A 16,955-nucleotide genomic window follows, 5' to 3' on the forward strand; every position below is an offset into this window, starting at 1 on the left:
TCATCCAACCATCCATTTTTTTTTTTTTTTTGTACCAAAGTCTACAAAAGTTTTTATTTCATTCCTCTATTTTTAATTTAACAGATGTATAATAAAACAAAATAACAGTAAAAAAAAAAAGAGATTCTATATACTAAACATATCTACAAGTTTTAAAATCTATACTACTGGTACACATCATTCAAAATACGTCGAAAGATACCTATCAACCAAAAAAAAAAATCATTTAATCATAAGCGTATATATATATATATATATATTATATTCATTACCATCCATGATAAAACTAGTTAATCCCCAAATTTCTCTTTCTTCACCAGGTAAATCATCCGGGATCTTGAAGATGGTATATTTGTGCTGACTATCCCTGAATCCACGTATTTCACGTACTGAAGGCTGTATCAAGTATTCTAAAGGTAAGCTGAACACAGAGGATACTTCATCAGGATTGAAATTGAGAGTGGCTGGATCAATTTCTTGACGAATCAAACCAACAAAAGGATGAACACGTAGAGATCCATTCTTATTTGGTACCACAGAATACTGTCCCAAAATATCGATCGCTGAAGATGCTATTCCAATTTCTTCTGTTGTTTCCCGTAGTGCTGTCATTTCTAGACTTGTGTCAGAGAGATCTAACGGTAATATGTTAATAAAAACTCATGTAAATACATTGTTCAACAACTTTCCTCTTGTTGCTTTTCCTATATGCTATGACTTTCTTTATAGAGAAGAATAATTTACCTGCTTTGCCACCTGGAAAACTAATGAAATAGAAAAATCAATGAAAGTTGGTTCTTCTTGATGTCTTTTTTTTTTTTTAAAAAAAGAAAGAAAAACTATTTTGTGTAATGTTTTGATTTTTTTTACCTGATTTCACCACGGTGAGTTCGCATATGAAGGTTACGAACTGTAAATAAGACACTTGGTTTCTTATTAACGAGGCACAAAGGGACTAAAACAGCAGCATCTTTAGCATCAGGTTTGAACTTGAATTTGTAGTTAGGTACATTGAGTAATCGTTTTTCAAATAAAGCGATGGTGGGTACATCAAATATAATCGGTAAAGTTTTTGATAACATAATTGATATAGTTTACATGTAAATATTAATATTGAGGTCGAAGGATGAGAGAGAGAGAGAGAGACAACAGCTGGGAATCAAAATGACAAAACATGATCCTATCATTTTTTTTTTGCTGTACGCCGAATAAGGAAATCAACAAAACATATCACCTTTTTCTTTCTTTGCTGTCTATTTTATTTCTTCTTCTCTTTATATCTCTCTATCTCTTTCTCTTTTCCTCTTTTTTTCTATATATATACATATACAACTTATTTAGATAGATCTCATATGTTTGCACCTGAATTCCTTCGTATTTTTCGACCAGAATATCGTGTTAGATACTTACATTCCAGTTCCCCTGTCCTGCGAAAATGTTGTGGTTGCATTCATTTAAGAGCTGGTGCCATGATATCTTGTTTGATATGGGTAGTAAGTTTTTTATCGTTTTATTTATTTCATTAATTATATTAATGATATATTTTCCTTTTCTTTAGGGATTGTCCTTATACTTTGCCGCGGTATCTTTTCAGCACAAAAGTCGTAAGTTATCTAAAATGAAAAAAAAAAGAAGAGCATATGAACTGATTTTTCTTTATTTATTGTAGCCTTTTTTTCCTTCATGTCTGATGCTGCTATCTTAGTATTTGGAACAGCCAATTTATTCTTTGCTTGTGTAGCTGGTTTTGGTATATTCACTGTGTTTCATGTAAGTTAAGAATTACATTATACTAAATACTGATGAATTTTTTTTTTTTTGACAGAATAACTGGTATTATGTGTCTCATATGGTAATGTGGATTTCAATTGGTGTTTTTGTGATTCTTGTAGATGGTATTGCCAATGTGATTATTTTTATCGTGATTCATGATGATTACAAGTCATGGTGTATTGGATCAGCATCAGGTGCTTTGGAAACCGGAGTGGAAACAGTTTTGCATAATAATGCTACCAACATCAACTTCTCAACTGATTTTTATAACTGTCAACGGACTTGGGAAGATGAATTGAAATTCAGCATGTTATCTATAATTATGATGATCATATTCTATGTAAGACTAAATCATTAACTATGGAGATTGGAAGTGATTCACATGTTATTTTATATATTATATATTTATTTATAGAGTTATTGGGCCCTTTGTTTTTATTCGTACTCAATCAAAAAATCACATAATGCTTTCCAACCAGCAACTTTACGACATGCTATGCAAGGTGGACAAATGATGGATCCTATGATGAATCCAATGGGAACTGGTGGATATTATCCAAATGCAATGGATCCTACTCAACCTAACGTCATTGTACTGAACAATACTAAACCTTCCAAATCATCAACAAATCAACAATCATCATCACCTCCGCCTTATCATCCATCGAATACAAATGGAAATGTGGTTGATTTGGAAAAAGGGCGTTCTTCTGTACTAGTATTGGAATGATTTTAGTATATATGTATTATTATATTATTATTTCAATAAAAAAAAATTTCATTTATTTATTATCGAAACATCAAAATATCAATGGATTTCTAATACAATTGATTATCTATGCATCATGATTTTTTTTTTCATATCATTTAATCGTTTCAAATACCGTTGATGTTTAGTTAGTTACACAATCCCAAGAAAGAAAAAAAAGGACCGGAGCAAAACTGCGGCAACTTCAGCCTCCAGTTTACAGAGCCGTTACGTTTCACCAACTTTCTTGGTCCGAACTAGGCAGTGGTAGATCAAAAAAATAAAAAGAAACACTGGATTCGTTACTCGGAACAAATTTACCCTTAAATCACTTTTTGAAAGGTGATTACTTGGATTAGTAAGAACTACTACGATGATAATGATCTATATGAAATGGAGGCATTCAGTTTACTTTTTGAGTTTAAATGAATTCATTCTATATCTATTTCAAATCTCCAAATACTAATAACATTTGGAATCATCAAACGTACTTTTCTTCCTCTTTTGGTGATGATCCTTTCTCTCTCTCTCTCTCTCTTTTTTTTTTTTTATCTTGGAAGAAAGAAAGAAAAGATAAGAGAGAGAAGCAAAAAAAAAAAAAAAAAAAAAAAAAAAGAAAAGAATCAATAATCAAAAGGAACGGGCAAATATAAACCGAGAAAATAGTTACCTAGATTCATTTATAAGGATACAGTTAGTAATTGAATAAAGGCTACTTGCATTAATAAGAAATGATGCCATGAATGGGTCTAATGAAAGAAGGTTTCAAATCAAAACAAAAAACATATCGGAGCTTTGCCATAACGATAATAAGAATACGTTACAAACCATCGTAAGCGCTTTCCATATTTAGATTTTACTTTTTGTATTCAACTAAAAATCTTTAACATTATAAATATTGTTGATCTTTTCCCCTTTTTTTTTTTCTTCTTCTTTCTTTTTCTTCAGTTTTCTTTTTTGTTCATCATGACAGGAAAAGAAGAAACTGCTACTCCTTTATGGGAAAATAAAAAAGTAATAACAGTAGAGAATATAGAAGATCGTGTATCTATTGATACTGCTATTGGTGATGCTTATCAAGCAAATGATACATATGGTGAACCTACTGGTAACGCTGTTAATATTGAAGGTAAAAGAAGAAAAAAAAAGGAATAATTTATATCAATAATAATAATTAATGATATATCCTTTTTGATTTATAGCTGCTTTGACAGAATATCATGATTTGAAAAAGGAATTAAGTCGAATTAGTAGAATGTCTACAAATGCAAGTAAACTAGAAGAAGGTACTACAGAAGATCAATTTGATTTGGATCAATTCTTAAAAGGCATGTCAAATGATAACAGTGAAGCTGGTCAATTGCCTAAACATTTGGGCGTGATTTGGCGGGATTTAGAAGTCAAGGTAAACTTAAAAAAAAGGGTTACTTTTTTTTTTTTTTTTTTTTTACTTTTCTTTTACTTATTCTTTTTTTTTTTCTTCTTTCCCACTGTAAAAGGGTCTTGCTGCTGATGCTCATACTATTCCAAATGTTTTCAACTTTATTGGTAATGGACTTCAAGTATGGAAACGTTTTGGTATTGGACTTGGTGGTAACAAGAAAACTATTCTTCACAAGTTAAATGGATTCTGTAAGGATGGTGAAATGTTATTAGTACTTGGTCGACCTGGTGCTGGTTGTACTTCTCTTCTCAAAGTGTTAGCCAATATGCGCGGTAGTTTCACTGATGTCAATGGCTCTGTTAGTTTTGGTGGTATTGATCCTACAACTTTTGCAAAAGAATTCCAAGGACAGACTTGTTACAATGAAGAAGAAGATCTTCACTTTCCTACATTGACCGCCAAACAAACACTTCAGTTCGCTCTTCGAACAAAGACACCTGGTAACAGACTTCCTGAAGAAACCAAAACTGAATTCGTTAACAAGATCTTGTACATGCTTGGTAATATGTTGGGACTTACCAAACAAATGAATACCAAAGTTGGTAATGCCTTTATTCGTGGTCTTTCTGGAGGTGAACGAAAACGACTCTCAATTGCTGAACACATGACAACTTCAAGTTCTATCAACTGTTGGGATTGCTCTACACGTGGTTTGGATGCTGCCTCTGCCTTGGATTATGTTCGCTCTCTTCGTATCATGACCGATGTATTCAACAAAACAACTATTGCCACTCTTTATCAAGCTTCCAACAGTATTTTTGATACATTTGATAAGATTTTATTATTGGATGAAGGTCGATGCATTTATTTTGGTCCTGTTGGTCAAGCCAAACGTTACTTTGAAGATCTTGGTTTCTATTGTCCTCCACGAAAATCTACACCTGATTTTTTGACTGGTCTTTGCAATCCTTTGGAACGCGAAACTAAGCCTGGTTTTGAAAAATCTGTACCTCAAAATGCTGAAGAATTTGAACAACGTTTCATCCAATCTAACATTTATGCCGACATGATGAACGAACTCGATGCCTTTGAAGAACAACTTTCAACTGAAAAACAAGCTGAACTATTTAGACAAGCTGTAGATCAAGAACATCAAAAACGTGCCTCCCGTAATGCTCCTTATACTGCTTCCTTTTATCAACAAGTGAAAGCTCTTACTATCCGTCAATATCATTTACTGATTACAGATAGTGAAGCTTTAATTTCTCGTTATGGTACCATCTTGATTCAAGGCTTAATCACTGCATCCTGCTTTTATATGAATCCTCTCAATGGAACTGGTGCTTTTTCTCGTGCTGGTGCTATCTTTTTCTCTGTCATCTTCAATTCTTTTGTCTCTCAATCTGAATTGGTTAGGTTTATGATTGGTCGTCCTATTTTGGAAAAACACAAGCAGTTCGCTCTGTATCGTCCATCCGCTTTTTATATTTCACAAGTTTTGTTAGATGTTCCATTTGCTGTGGCTCAAGGTATTTTATTAATATTATATCACATGAAATGACAAGCAATGCTCATTCTTTTTTTTTTTTTTTTAAAAAAAAAAAATCGTAGTGCTGCTATTTGAAATCTGTACTTACTTTATGATGGGATTAAATTTGGATGCTGGTCGATTCTTCACCTATTTTATAATCATGTTCTTCATTAATATGTCAACCATTGGTTTTTTCCGATTCTTTGGTGCTGTTTCTCCATCCTTCTTTGTGGCTACTCAATTATCAAGTGTTATCATTATTACCTTTTACAATTATACTGGTTATATCATTTCGTACAACAAAATGCATCCTTGGTTATTCTGGTAAGGCAAAAAAAAAAAATGTATGGATGACATTTTCATATTAACTCGATTTATAATAATAATAATAGGATTTATTGGATGAACCCTCTTGCTTATGGTACAAAAGCTTTATTAATCAATGAAATGGAAAATCAAGTCTATTCATGTGATGGTCCCGGTAATTCTGTTCCTTATGGTCCTGGTATGTATCACAAAAAAAAAAAAAAAAGAAATACTATTAGTATATTCATCTTTTTTTATTTTAATGTTGCCTAATAGAATATACTGATTGGAATTATAAGACATGTACAATGCAAGGTGGTATTCCTGGCCAATCCTCTGTCTCAGGTAGTGATTACTTATTAGCTGCTTTGTCATACAAGCCTTGGGAAAAATGGGCACCTGATTTTGTTGTTGTTGTGGCTTTCTTCTTGTTCTTTACTGTTATTACTGCTTTGGCTATGGACTTTAGCGCTGTTGGCAAATCAAGTACATTGACTCGTCTTTATCTTCCAGGAAAGGCTCCCAAGCAACGTACAGCAGAAGAAGAAAATGAACGACGACTACGACAAGCCAAGGTGATTGAAAATATGGACAACATTTCAACTGGTACTACCTTTTCATGGCATCATGTCAACTATACTGTTCCTATCAAAGGCGGTTCATTGCAACTTCTCAACGATATTAGCGGAATTGTCAAACCTGGTCATCTTACTGCTTTGATGGGTTCTTCTGGTGCAGGTAAAACAACGCTTTTGGATGTATTAGCAAGACGTAAAACTATTGGCAAGGTCGATGGTCGTACCTATCTTAATGGCGAAATCTTGATGAATGATTTTGAACGTATTACTGGTTATTGTGAACAAATGGACGTACATCAACCTGCGGTGACTGTACGTGAAGCTTTACGATTCTCTGCCTATCTTCGTCAACCTGCTGATGTATCTCGTCAAGAAAAGAACGATTATGTTGAAACGATTCTACAACTATTGGAAATGGAAGACATTGCTGATGCACAAATTGGTGACGTGGAATCTGGATTTGGTATTTCTGTGGAAGAACGCAAACGCCTTACTATTGGTATGGAATTGGTGGGCAAACCTCAACTTTTATTCTTGGATGAACCTACTTCTGGTTTGGATGCTCAATCTTCATTCAACATTGTTCGATTCATTCGCAAATTAGCTGATGCTGGTTGGCCTGTCTTGTGTACTATTCATCAACCTTCTGCTATCTTGTTCGATCATTTTGATCATCTATTACTATTGGTTCGTGGTGGCAGAACTGCTTATTATGGTGAAATTGGTCCTGATGCTCGTGTGATGATTGATTACTTTGAACGCAATGGTGGTCCTGTATGTCATCCTGAAGCCAATCCTGCAGAATATATTTTGGAAGTTGTGGGTGCTGGTACTACAGGGAAAGTGACGAAGAACTGGGCTGATGTATGGTCTGGATCCAATGAAGCCAAAGCGTTAGAAAACGAATTGGAACAAATTCATCAATCCGTTGACCCAACTCCTTCTCGCAAAGCACGTACCTATGCTACTTCTCTTTGGACTCAATTTGTCTTAGTACACAAACGTATGGCTTTATCTTACTGGAGATCTCCTGAATACAATGTTGGTCGATTCCTCAATATCATGGTGGTTGCCATCATCACTGGTTTCACTTATTGGAAATTGGGTCATTCTACTTCTGATCTTCAAAACAAATTGTTTGCTCTTTTTACTACATTCATTATGGCCTTCACTATCATTATTCTTGCTCAACCCAAATTTATGACTGAACGTGTGTATTTCCGTCGTGAATATGCCTCTCGTTATTACTCTTGGTTACCTTGGTCTATTTCTGCTGTGTTGGTGGAAATTCCTTACAGTAAGTTATTCTCTACTTTTTTCTTTTCCTTCTTATATATGTTATTTACCTATATTCATATTTTCTAGTTCTCTTTTATTCTGCTTTCTTCATGTTTGGTTTGTATTGGACTTCCGGAATGAAAAATACATCTGAAGCCGTTGGTTACTTTTATCTTGTTTTCTCAACAATCACCACTTGGAGTGCCACTTTGGGATACATTATTGCTGGTAAGTTAATTTATTGTGGAAAACAAAAAAAAAAAAAAAAAAAAAAAAAAAAAAAAAAAAAAAAAAAAAAAAAAAAAAAAAAAAAAAAAAAAACTCAAAAGATTGGTTTAACTGATTTGATTTTTTTTTCTTATTCTTCTTCAATAGCTATTGCTGAAGCACCTACTATGGCTGCTGTGTTGAATCCTTTGATCATGTCTATCCTTGTGTTATTCTGTGGTTTGATGCAACTTCCTTCTGCCATGCCTCGTTTCTGGAGTGCTTGGATGTATTGGTTAGATCCTTTCCATTACTACATTGAAGGATTAACGGTCAATGAAATGGAGAATATCGCAATCCATTGTACACCATCCGATTTGATTCGCTTCACACCACCTCCTGGTCAAACATGCGCTCAATATACAGAAGCATTCTTCAATAGTACATATGGAGTCACTGGTTACATTGAAAATCCTCAAGCTATGCAACCTGAACAATGTGGTTATTGTCTTTATTCTACAGGTGAACAATTCTTTGAAACAAATTATGCCTGGGCTGCTGATCATAAGTGGCGCAATTTTGGTATTCTATTATTGTTTTTGGTGTCTAACATTTTATCCGTGATTGCCTTGGTCTATTTACGAAGAAAACCTAGACGATAGATGATTTTTTTTTTTTGTTATCTATCTTCATTTATATATTGTAGTTTTAGTTCCTTTTTTAGATCAACATTATTATCGTCATCCAACAATCATATATCAATTTTTTTTTTTCGTTGAAATATACATTTTTTTTAATCTATATTGACATATATCAATTTTAATTTACATCAATAAAGATTTGTCTTTATTTTTACAAACAATTACGATTTGAATCCGTTTTTTTTTTTTTCTTAAAAAAAAAAAATTCTGGATTTTACAGCCAAGAGTTTCCAATTCCTCGGCCAACTGTAAAAATCAATCATCTGCCAGGCGACTTTTCGAAAAATCGATGAAATCTTTTGATGGTCTCATATGATTTCATTACAGATAAAGACATCTGTTGGCGTCTTCCCAGGAACGATCAAGAGTCCAAATCTCAGTAAGTTTCTAGGCACAAAGGATTATCGAGATTTAATTCGTAATGATGATGGATGATTAGGTGGTGGAAAGCGATTGACGATGGTGGATGATGAATGGCAATTGTTGATTTTTGTAAATATCCATGTCATGATTCATGTTGCCGTATTTCTTTTGGACGATCAAAACTATAAGAGACAATGATAATAATAATAGGGAGAATATAAATGTAGATTTTATTAAAAAAGAAAAAAAAAAAGAGAATGTAATATGCTCTATAACATAAATATCACTAGGACTTATTACTAACTATAATATAAAGAATCACCACAAACTAGTTGAGAGAGTCAATCAAACCATAATAGATCATTAAAAACTACCCCTTTTGTGCTCAGTTGACTTGATTTCTTGTCTAATCGATACCATTTGGTAAACCTATCCTATCGATCTTGTTGTATGTTGCGATATATATATTAACATCCATCCAGTTAATCCAAATTCAGCGTAAAATACATCTAAGTGATACTATTATATATCCTTTCAGTTGTAAACCCATTCCATTGCTCCTGCTGTATATCTATCCAGCTGTTGCAGCCACAGACTCATCCAGATAATATAAGCGTCCACCCATTCATCAACTTGAATCCTATTCACGTAAATGAGGATAATAATAAAATAAAAAAATAAGTGGTGTATTAGTTGGGAGGTTGACAAAAAGAGAAGAAGGGAATGAAAGTATGAGAGACTGAGAATTCAAAGTATAAAAACGCTGAAAGGGAATCAATGCAATCTATAAAAAAAAAGAAGGGTAACGATAGTATCATGGAAATATTTTTTTGTTCACGTCCTTTGTCCTTTATTGTCAATATTACCTATATCCTTCAGTACAAACAAATGATAATGAATCAATGGTATCGATGAAATATCACGTAAACATTGAAAAAAGAGAAAGGGAGAAGAAGGTGAGTGAGCTTCCAACTTTTAGGCTAGTAGGAACGGAATAAAAATAAAAGAAAAAGAACAAAGAAAAAAAATAATCAATTGTGGGACATTTTATAGTCAATATTTCAAACACCTCAACTTCACCAATTTTAGCCCCTGAAATCAAGTGCCAGATGACAAGAATCACCATCATCATCCCTCTTGTACGAAAAGAAATATATATAAAAAAAAGAAATCGTTTATTAGAAAAGATGATTACACTCAAAGTGAGTAAAAACGAAAGATTAGGAGGAGACTAAGCAAGAAGGTGAGGTTTTTCTTTGACCAATTGAATGATAGCTTGACCAAATAATGAATTTGCCCAACCAAACCATGATCTAGTATAGGGAACTTTTTCCGTCGGATCTAATTTATTCAAAAAAAAAAAAAAAAAAAAAAAGAAAAAACGTTGGCATGAGAACAGATCGCATAAGTATACACATCATCCCAACTTACTTCCAAGAATATAGATAGATTCATGAATCAAGCCTGTTCCGGCCGTTGTTCGTAATAATAAATCCAAGGTTTCTTTGATTTCAGTATCATCTTTTGAAGTCATGATCTATTCTTCCCCCAAAAAAACAAATATAAATAAACAATGCAATTTTTTTTTTTATATGGATAAGAACTTACTCTGACGATTTGAGACATAGGCCAAGCATAATTCAAAGGGACATGAGGGCTACCAATACCTGACATGCTAGGACCTTCATAATAATATGGATTACCTTTGGATAAAACAAGCCGTCGTGTATTTTGATAAATTGGATCATCCACAGGAACAAAACCCAATAATGGTAAAGATAATAACGACGGTACATTGGCATCATCCATGATTAATTGTGCTCCATATCCATCCACTTCATCTAATCATCATAAAAATAAAAATAAAGGGTATTGAATATTTATCTTACATAGATTAAGAAACTTACAAGCAAATACTTTTCCATGATCTGGTAGATCCACCACACCATACTTGAAAATAGCTTCACGAATATCTTTGGACAGTTGACTAGCTTGATTAGCCAAGGTAGCATTCTTATCACGAATCAATTGACTGAGATGATCTAATTCCACCGAGATCATGGCATTACCAGGTACAAAAAAGGGAAACACACATGCATCATCGGAAGGTCGGAAGAGTGTTCTGATCATGCCTGTTTGTTTGATAGGTTGACCACGTCCTTCTAGAAATTGTGTATCTGCAGGTTGTCGTGTAGTTTGAGAATATCGTTCATTCACTGGCAAGACGTCTCCTATTGATTAAAAAAAAAAAAAAAAAGGGATGACTACTCAAAAAAAAAAAAAAAACCATCCTTTCTCTCTCCTTTTCTTTTTTTTTTTTTTTTTTTTTTTTTTACCTGTCTTAGGATCAAAGGTACCATGTTGTTCGTTGAGTAAGAGATTGATGCTTGTTTCCACGGCATTCATCCAGATGGGAGAATCAATAAAAGAACGATCCTGTGTGGTTTGCCAATACTGAAAAGAAAGACTGAAAAAGGAGGCCAAAGAATCGATTTCCCATTTATAGTCGGCGACTTCAGGTATACCTCCAGGGGAAAATCCATGATGTTTAGAGGGATTTGGGGTTTGCATGATGGACCACTGTTGCATATTCTGACCTGGATGGAACGCGTTGGCATAGGGATCAATGGAAATAAAGTGGGCCTGAAGGTAGATGGTACCCAAAAACAAACGTTTCAGTGAATAGTCTTGAGGTATATAATTCAAGTAAGGCATCATCTGATTGGCAGAATCACGTAACCACATGGCATTGATATCTCCTGTGATCACAAAGCTCAATGGATGACAGTTATCTGTTTGATTGGTTAAACAGGCTGTTTGACTGACGGTGGTGTCCAATGTATTGGGAAAAGTGTTGGTGAACAGGCGTGCCAGATCAGCATTGGCTATCTTAGCAAATCATATTAAATAATAATAATAATAATAATAAAATGTTATTATTATAAAAGTCTTTTTTTTTTTTGGATGACTCATTACTTACTTTGGAGGCAACAAAATCAACCGCTTGGTCAATCACTTTACTGGTAAATGTTCGACATGCTTCAATAGGACGTTGGAATGGAAGTTTCAATGATCCTGAACTGGCTGGTCCATGGAAGACTTTGGCGTATCTAAAAAAAAAAAAAAGAGAATTCATTTTATCTGTGAGTACAAAAAGAGGAAATCATGCATAAATGATAAATGTTGATTACTCTTTATACTCAGGACATGATGATGATGATGTTGGTACTTCCATATTAGAGAGCTTTGTCTTGAGTCAATGGTCTCGTCGAGAAAAGTGAAAAATAAAAAAAAAAATAAAGAACGAAAGAAAAAGAAGACTTTTTAAAAAAAAAAGGTAAATGGAGAAAAAGAAACGAGAAAGCAAGGAGCGAGAAAGAGGAGGAAGAAAAAAAGGGGCAAGGAGAAAAAAAAAAGACCTTTTTCTACAGAATGTTTTTCCAAATAGTTTAATCCGATACAGGCTCTGTAAGATCTTTTTTTTTTTTTTTTCTAGTTAGCTATTTTATCATTGACCTATTCTGATTCAGAAAAAAAAAATAATTAAATATCCATTGTCGTGATTGTTCTCGGGATCGATTGAACATTTCAAAAAAAAAAAAAAGGAAACCTGTAACATGGCGTTCCTTTTCGGTTGCCCCCCCCCCTCTCTCTCTCTCTTTTTTTTTTTTTTTTTTTTTTTTTTTTTTTTTTTAGAAATTGTTGGATTTTAACAACTAACTTCCAATTCCTCAGTCAAATTTTGGCGTAAAAATCCATCATCAAGTGGTTGCCAGGCGATTTCTCAAAAAATTGATGATATATCTTGACGCACATTAGTTGACAAGTTAATGAATAAAACGATATTAAACTACTTTGGAGAGGAATCTAATGGTGGTAATTGTATTTGATGATGATTGGAGGGATGACTGCGTTGACTTTTATTTTTTAATTTACTCTATAAATTAATTGGGAGATATAAATTGCTATTAACCAAGAGAATAGCTTCATGTGTATCCAAATTTGATACGATGATGATCTTTTTTGAGCGAGTTGTAAAGGTATACAACTAAGAAAAAAAAAAGTAATTTTATTGGCTGATTTTTACGTAGAGGATGTCAACAATTAAACCGAGAGAATAAGACATTCTCTTATTTTAATGGATGATCGAAAAAAAAAAGATTCATGATATATAAATAAATGGGTTTTCTATTTTGCGAATAAAAAGTCATCGTTGTATCCATGTCCATCAAGATCGCAGAGCTTTCTTTTTTTTTTTTTTGATGCTTCTATTTCAGTGGGAGGGTGGGAGGACCATCAGGATGAATAGTAAATTCAGCAAGGTTTTCGGCCAACGGCACAGCAGCTTCTACCGCTGGCACTCCATAAAGAGTCTTTGCAACTTTAGGAAAGAAAGCCATCGCATCCGGTGACAGGCCTTGAGATTCTCTGGCCATCATCATCGGCACAGGTATCGCGCTGACAACAAAGGCCAAAGAAATGAACAAAAAAGAACAGCTCAACATAGTTGTGTAAGATGAATGTAAGAAAGAGAAAAAAATGTATATAATAGCTCTTTTTTTCAATGTTTTTTTTTTTCATTTATATTTTGTGATGACTCCTCTTTTTTTTTTTTTATTACCTATTTCCAGAAAAAAAAAAAAAGGAGAGCATGAAGAAATAGTCCCGTATAATATCATTACAGATAGAAAAAAGAAAGACATTTGTTGGTATCTCCCCTTTTTCTTCCCAGGGATGGTCGAGAGTTTAAATCTTGTAATCAGTAAGTTTCTAGGCACAAAGGAATGTCGAGATTTAATTTGTAATGATGATGGACGATTAGGTGGTCGAAAGCGATTGACGATGGTGAATGATGAATGGCAATTGTTGATTTTTGTAAAGATCCATGTCATGACTCATGTTGCCGTATTTCCTTTGGAAAATCAAGACTATAAGAGACAATGATAACAATAGTAGGGAGAATATAAATGTAGATTTTATTAAAAAAGAAAAAAAAAAAGAGAATGTAATATGCTCTATAACATAAATATCACTAGGACTTATTACTAACTATAATACAAAGAATCACCACAAACTAGTTGACAGAATCAATCAAACCGTAATAGACCATCAAAAACTATCCCTTTTGTGCTCAGTTGACTTGATTTCTTGTCTAATCGATACCATTTGGCAAACCTATCCTGTCGATCTTGTTGTATGTTGCGATATATATATATTAATATCCATCCAGTTAATCCAAATTCAGTCGTAAAATACATCTAAGTGATACTATTATATATCCTTCCAGTTGTAAACCCATTCCATTGCTCCTGCTGTATATCTATCCAGCTGTTGCAGCCACAGATCCATCCAGATAATATCCATTCCTCAACTTGAATTCTATTCACGTAAATGAGGATAATAATAAAATAAAAAGATAAGTGGTATATTAGTTGGGAGATTGACAAAAAGTGAAGAAGGGAATGAAAGTATGAGAGACTGAGAATTCCAAGTATAAAAAACGATGAAAGTGAATCAATGCTATCTATAAAAAAAAGAAAAAAAAGTAGGGTAATGAGAAACATAGTATCATGGAAATATTTTTTTTTTGTTCACGTCCTTTGTCTTTTATTATTGTCAATATTACCTATATCCTTCAGTACAAACAAATGATAATGAATCAATGGTATCGGTGAAATATCACGTAAATATTGAAAAAAGAGAGAAAGAGAAAATTAGAAAAAGATGAACGAAAGAAAGAAAAAAAAATCCTTGTGGACATTTTACAGTCAATATTTTCAAACGCCTCAGCTTCAATGTAAGCCCTGAAATCAAAAGTGTCAGAATGTCATGACAGTTCCTTTTTTATTCATCCATCATTATCATCATTATTCCTCTTATACAGAATCAATATAAAAAAAAAAGTCGTTTATTATATACAGCAAGAGAATAAAAACGAAAAATTAGGAGGAGATTAAGTAAGAAGGTGGGGTTTTTCGTTGCTCAATCTTATGATAGCTTGACCGAATAATCCATTTGCCCAAGCAAACCATGATCTAGAATAAGACTCCTTTCCATTTGGAGCTAATTTATACAAAGAAGAAAAAAAAAGTTGCATAAGAAGGGATCTGATAAGTATACACATCAGGCATCACCCCAACTTACTTTCAAAAACATTGATGGATTCATGAATCAAACCCGTTCCATCCGTTGATCGTAATAATAAATCCAAGGATTCTTTGATTTCAGTATCATCTGTTGAAGTCATGATCTATTTCCCACATACAAAAAGAAAGGAAAGGATACATAAGCCATACATTTTTTTTTAAAAAAAGATATCTATAAAGTGGGAATATGAATTTTTTTTTTATATGGATAAGAACTTACTCTGACGATTTGAGACATAGGCCAAGCATAATTTAAAGGAACATGAGGGCCACCAATACCTGCCATGTTAGGACCTTGATAATAATATGGATTACCTTTGGATAAAACAAGCCGTCGTGTATTCTGATAAATAGGATCATCCATAGGAACAAAACCCAATAATGGTAAAGATAATAAGGACGGTACATTGGCATCATCCATGATTAATTGTGCTCCATATCCATCCACTTCATCTAATCATCATAAAAATAAATAATAATAAAAAAAAAAAATAAAGGGTATTGAATATTTATCTTACGTAGATTAAGAAAACTTACAAGCAAATACTTTTCCATGATCTGGTAGATCCACCACAGCATACTTGAAAATGGCTTCACGAATATCTTTGGACAGTTGACTAGCTTGATCAGCCAAGGTAGCATTCTTGTCATGAATCAATTGATTGATGTGATCTAATTCCACTGACATCATGGCATTGCCAGGTACAAAAAAGGGAAACACACATGCATCATCGGAAGGTCGGAAGAGTGTCCTGATCATGCCTGTTTGTTTGATAGGTTGACCACGTCCATCTTGAAATTGTGTTTCTGTAGGTCGATCTGTAGTTTGACTAAATCGTTCGTCCACTGGCAGAACTTTTCCTATAGATAAAAAAAAAAAGAATGAATCTATTTGTTCTCTCCCTTTTTTTTTTTTTTTTTTTTTTTTTTTTTTTTTTTTTACCTGTGTTAGGATCAAAGGTACCATGTTGCTCGTTGCGTAAGAGATCGATGGTTTTTTCCACAGCATTCATCCAAATGGGAGAATCAACAAAAGAACGATCCTGTGTGGTTTGCCAATACTGAAAAGAAAGACTGAAAAAAGAGGCCAAAGAATCGATTTCCCATTTATATTCATAGACTTGAGGTACCGATCCAGGGGAAAGACCTTGATGCTGATAGGGATTTGGAGTTTGCATGGTGGACCATTGTTGGATATTATCGGGTGGATGGAACGCATTGGCGTAAGGATCAATGGAAATAAAATGTGCCTGCATGTAGATGGTACCCAAAAACAAACGTTTCAGTGAATAATCTTGCTGTATATAATTCAAGTAAGGCATCAATTGATTGACGGAATCACGTAACCACATAGCATTGATATCTCCTGTGATTAAAAAGGTTAATGGATGACAGCTATTTGTTTGATTGGTTAAACAGGCTGTTTGACTGACGGTGGTGTCCAATGTATTGGGAAAAGTGTTGGTGAACAAGCGTGCCAGATCAGCATTGACTATCTTAGCAAATCATATTAAATAATAATAATAATAAAAAAGGGTATTATTGTACAAGTCTTTTTTTTTTTTTTTTTTTATTTGGATGACTCATTACTTACTTTGGAGGCAACAAAATCAACCACTTGATCAATCACTTTACTGGTAAATGTTCGACATGCTTCAATAGGACGTTGGAATGGAAGTTTCAATGGTCCTGAACTGGCTGGTCCATGGAAGACTTTGGCGTATCTAAAAATGTGTAAAAAAAAAATTCATTTTATCTGTGAATACAAAAAGAGGAAATCATGCATAAATCACAAAAGCTGCTTACTCTGCATAATCAGGGCAAGATGATGATGATGATGGTATTGTCATATTAGAATATTCGAATCAATGGTCCAGTTGAGAAAATTGAAAAACAAAAAAAAAAATAAAGAAGGAAAGAAAAAAAAGATTTTTTTTAGT

At 33.5% G+C, this 16,955-nt stretch overlaps 5 protein-coding genes across 5 annotated transcripts; 2 read left to right on the plus strand and 3 right to left on the minus strand.

Moving 5' to 3' along the window:
• Positions 1-34: 34 nt before the first annotated feature.
• Positions 35-1,245, minus strand: BX664DRAFT_320163 (NUDIX hydrolase domain-like protein). The gene is made up of 4 exons (XM_051543073.1): positions 871-1,245; positions 745-764; positions 273-635; positions 35-202 (listed from the first exon to the last, which is right to left on the minus strand). Exons 1-4 carry the CDS (start codon positions 1,080-1,082, stop codon positions 165-167), a joined length of 633 nt encoding a protein of 210 aa, XP_051404584.1. The 5' UTR covers positions 1,083-1,245; the 3' UTR covers positions 35-164.
• A 3-nt stretch (positions 1,246-1,248) lies between these two features.
• BX664DRAFT_320167 (uncharacterized protein) lies at positions 1,249-2,579 on the plus strand. The gene is made up of 5 exons (XM_051543074.1): positions 1,249-1,493; positions 1,559-1,604; positions 1,670-1,770; positions 1,826-2,113; positions 2,189-2,579. Exons 1-5 carry the CDS (start codon positions 1,353-1,355, stop codon positions 2,501-2,503), a joined length of 891 nt encoding a protein of 296 aa, XP_051404585.1. The 5' UTR covers positions 1,249-1,352; the 3' UTR covers positions 2,504-2,579.
• An 878-nt stretch (positions 2,580-3,457) lies between these two features.
• On the plus strand, positions 3,458-8,566 carry BX664DRAFT_320172 (ABC-2 type transporter-domain-containing protein). The gene is made up of 8 exons (XM_051543075.1): positions 3,458-3,650; positions 3,724-3,926; positions 4,021-5,434; positions 5,517-5,760; positions 5,829-5,941; positions 6,019-7,617; positions 7,686-7,826; positions 7,974-8,566. The coding sequence occupies exons 1-8, from the start codon at positions 3,488-3,490 to the stop codon at positions 8,465-8,467; spliced, it is 4,371 nt and encodes a 1,456-aa protein (XP_051404586.1). The 5' UTR covers positions 3,458-3,487; the 3' UTR covers positions 8,468-8,566.
• A 1,534-nt stretch (positions 8,567-10,100) lies between these two features.
• Positions 10,101-12,104, minus strand: BX664DRAFT_381638 (meiotically up-regulated gene 157 protein; the record flags this gene model as incomplete). The annotated part of the gene is made up of 7 exons (XM_051548978.1): positions 10,101-10,210; positions 10,301-10,406; positions 10,478-10,710; positions 10,777-11,100; positions 11,206-11,758; positions 11,850-11,979; positions 12,061-12,104. The coding sequence occupies 7 exons, from the start codon at positions 12,102-12,104 to the stop codon at positions 10,101-10,103; spliced, it is 1,500 nt and encodes a 499-aa protein (XP_051404587.1).
• A 2,718-nt stretch (positions 12,105-14,822) lies between these two features.
• On the minus strand, positions 14,823-16,865 carry BX664DRAFT_354499 (meiotically up-regulated gene 157 protein; the record flags this gene model as incomplete). Its single annotated transcript, XM_051547745.1, has 7 exons — positions 14,823-14,932; positions 15,014-15,119; positions 15,236-15,468; positions 15,553-15,876; positions 15,959-16,511; positions 16,610-16,739; positions 16,822-16,865. 7 exons carry the CDS (start codon positions 16,863-16,865, stop codon positions 14,823-14,825), a joined length of 1,500 nt encoding a protein of 499 aa, XP_051404588.1.
• Positions 16,866-16,955: the final 90 nt, after the last annotated feature.

Source organism: Halteromyces radiatus (genome assembly GCF_025201355.1).
Source record: "Halteromyces radiatus strain CBS 162.75 chromosome Unknown BX664scaffold_1, whole genome shotgun sequence".
In the NCBI taxonomy this organism is placed as follows: Eukaryota; Fungi; Mucoromycota; class Mucoromycetes; order Mucorales; family Cunninghamellaceae; genus Halteromyces; species Halteromyces radiatus.

Excerpts from the sequence above, each read along its gene's own strand:
- BX664DRAFT_320163 (XM_051543073.1), bottom strand. The coding sequence starts at position 1,082 with ATGTTATCAAAAACTTTACCGATTATATTTGATGTACCCACCATCGCT. Across the intron at positions 765-870 it reads ACTCACCGTGGTGAAATCAG|TTTTCCAGGTGGCAAAGCAG; the intron begins GTAAAAAAAATC and ends CTATTTCATTAG. Across the intron at positions 636-744 it reads TTTTCCAGGTGGCAAAGCAG|ATCTCTCTGACACAAGTCTA; the intron begins GTAAATTATTCT and ends TATTACCGTTAG.
- BX664DRAFT_320167 (XM_051543074.1), top strand. The coding sequence starts at position 1,353 with ATGTTTGCACCTGAATTCCTTCGTATTTTTCGACCAGAATATCGTGTT. Across the intron at positions 1,494-1,558 it reads TATCTTGTTTGATATGGGTA|GGATTGTCCTTATACTTTGC; the intron begins GTAAGTTTTTTA and ends CCTTTTCTTTAG. Across the intron at positions 2,114-2,188 it reads TTATGATGATCATATTCTAT|AGTTATTGGGCCCTTTGTTT; the intron begins GTAAGACTAAAT and ends ATTTATTTATAG.
- BX664DRAFT_320172 (XM_051543075.1), top strand. The coding sequence starts at position 3,488 with ATGACAGGAAAAGAAGAAACTGCTACTCCTTTATGGGAAAATAAAAAA. Across the intron at positions 5,761-5,828 it reads ATGCATCCTTGGTTATTCTG|GATTTATTGGATGAACCCTC; the intron begins GTAAGGCAAAAA and ends TAATAATAATAG. Across the intron at positions 7,827-7,973 it reads TTTGGGATACATTATTGCTG|CTATTGCTGAAGCACCTACT; the intron begins GTAAGTTAATTT and ends CTTCTTCAATAG.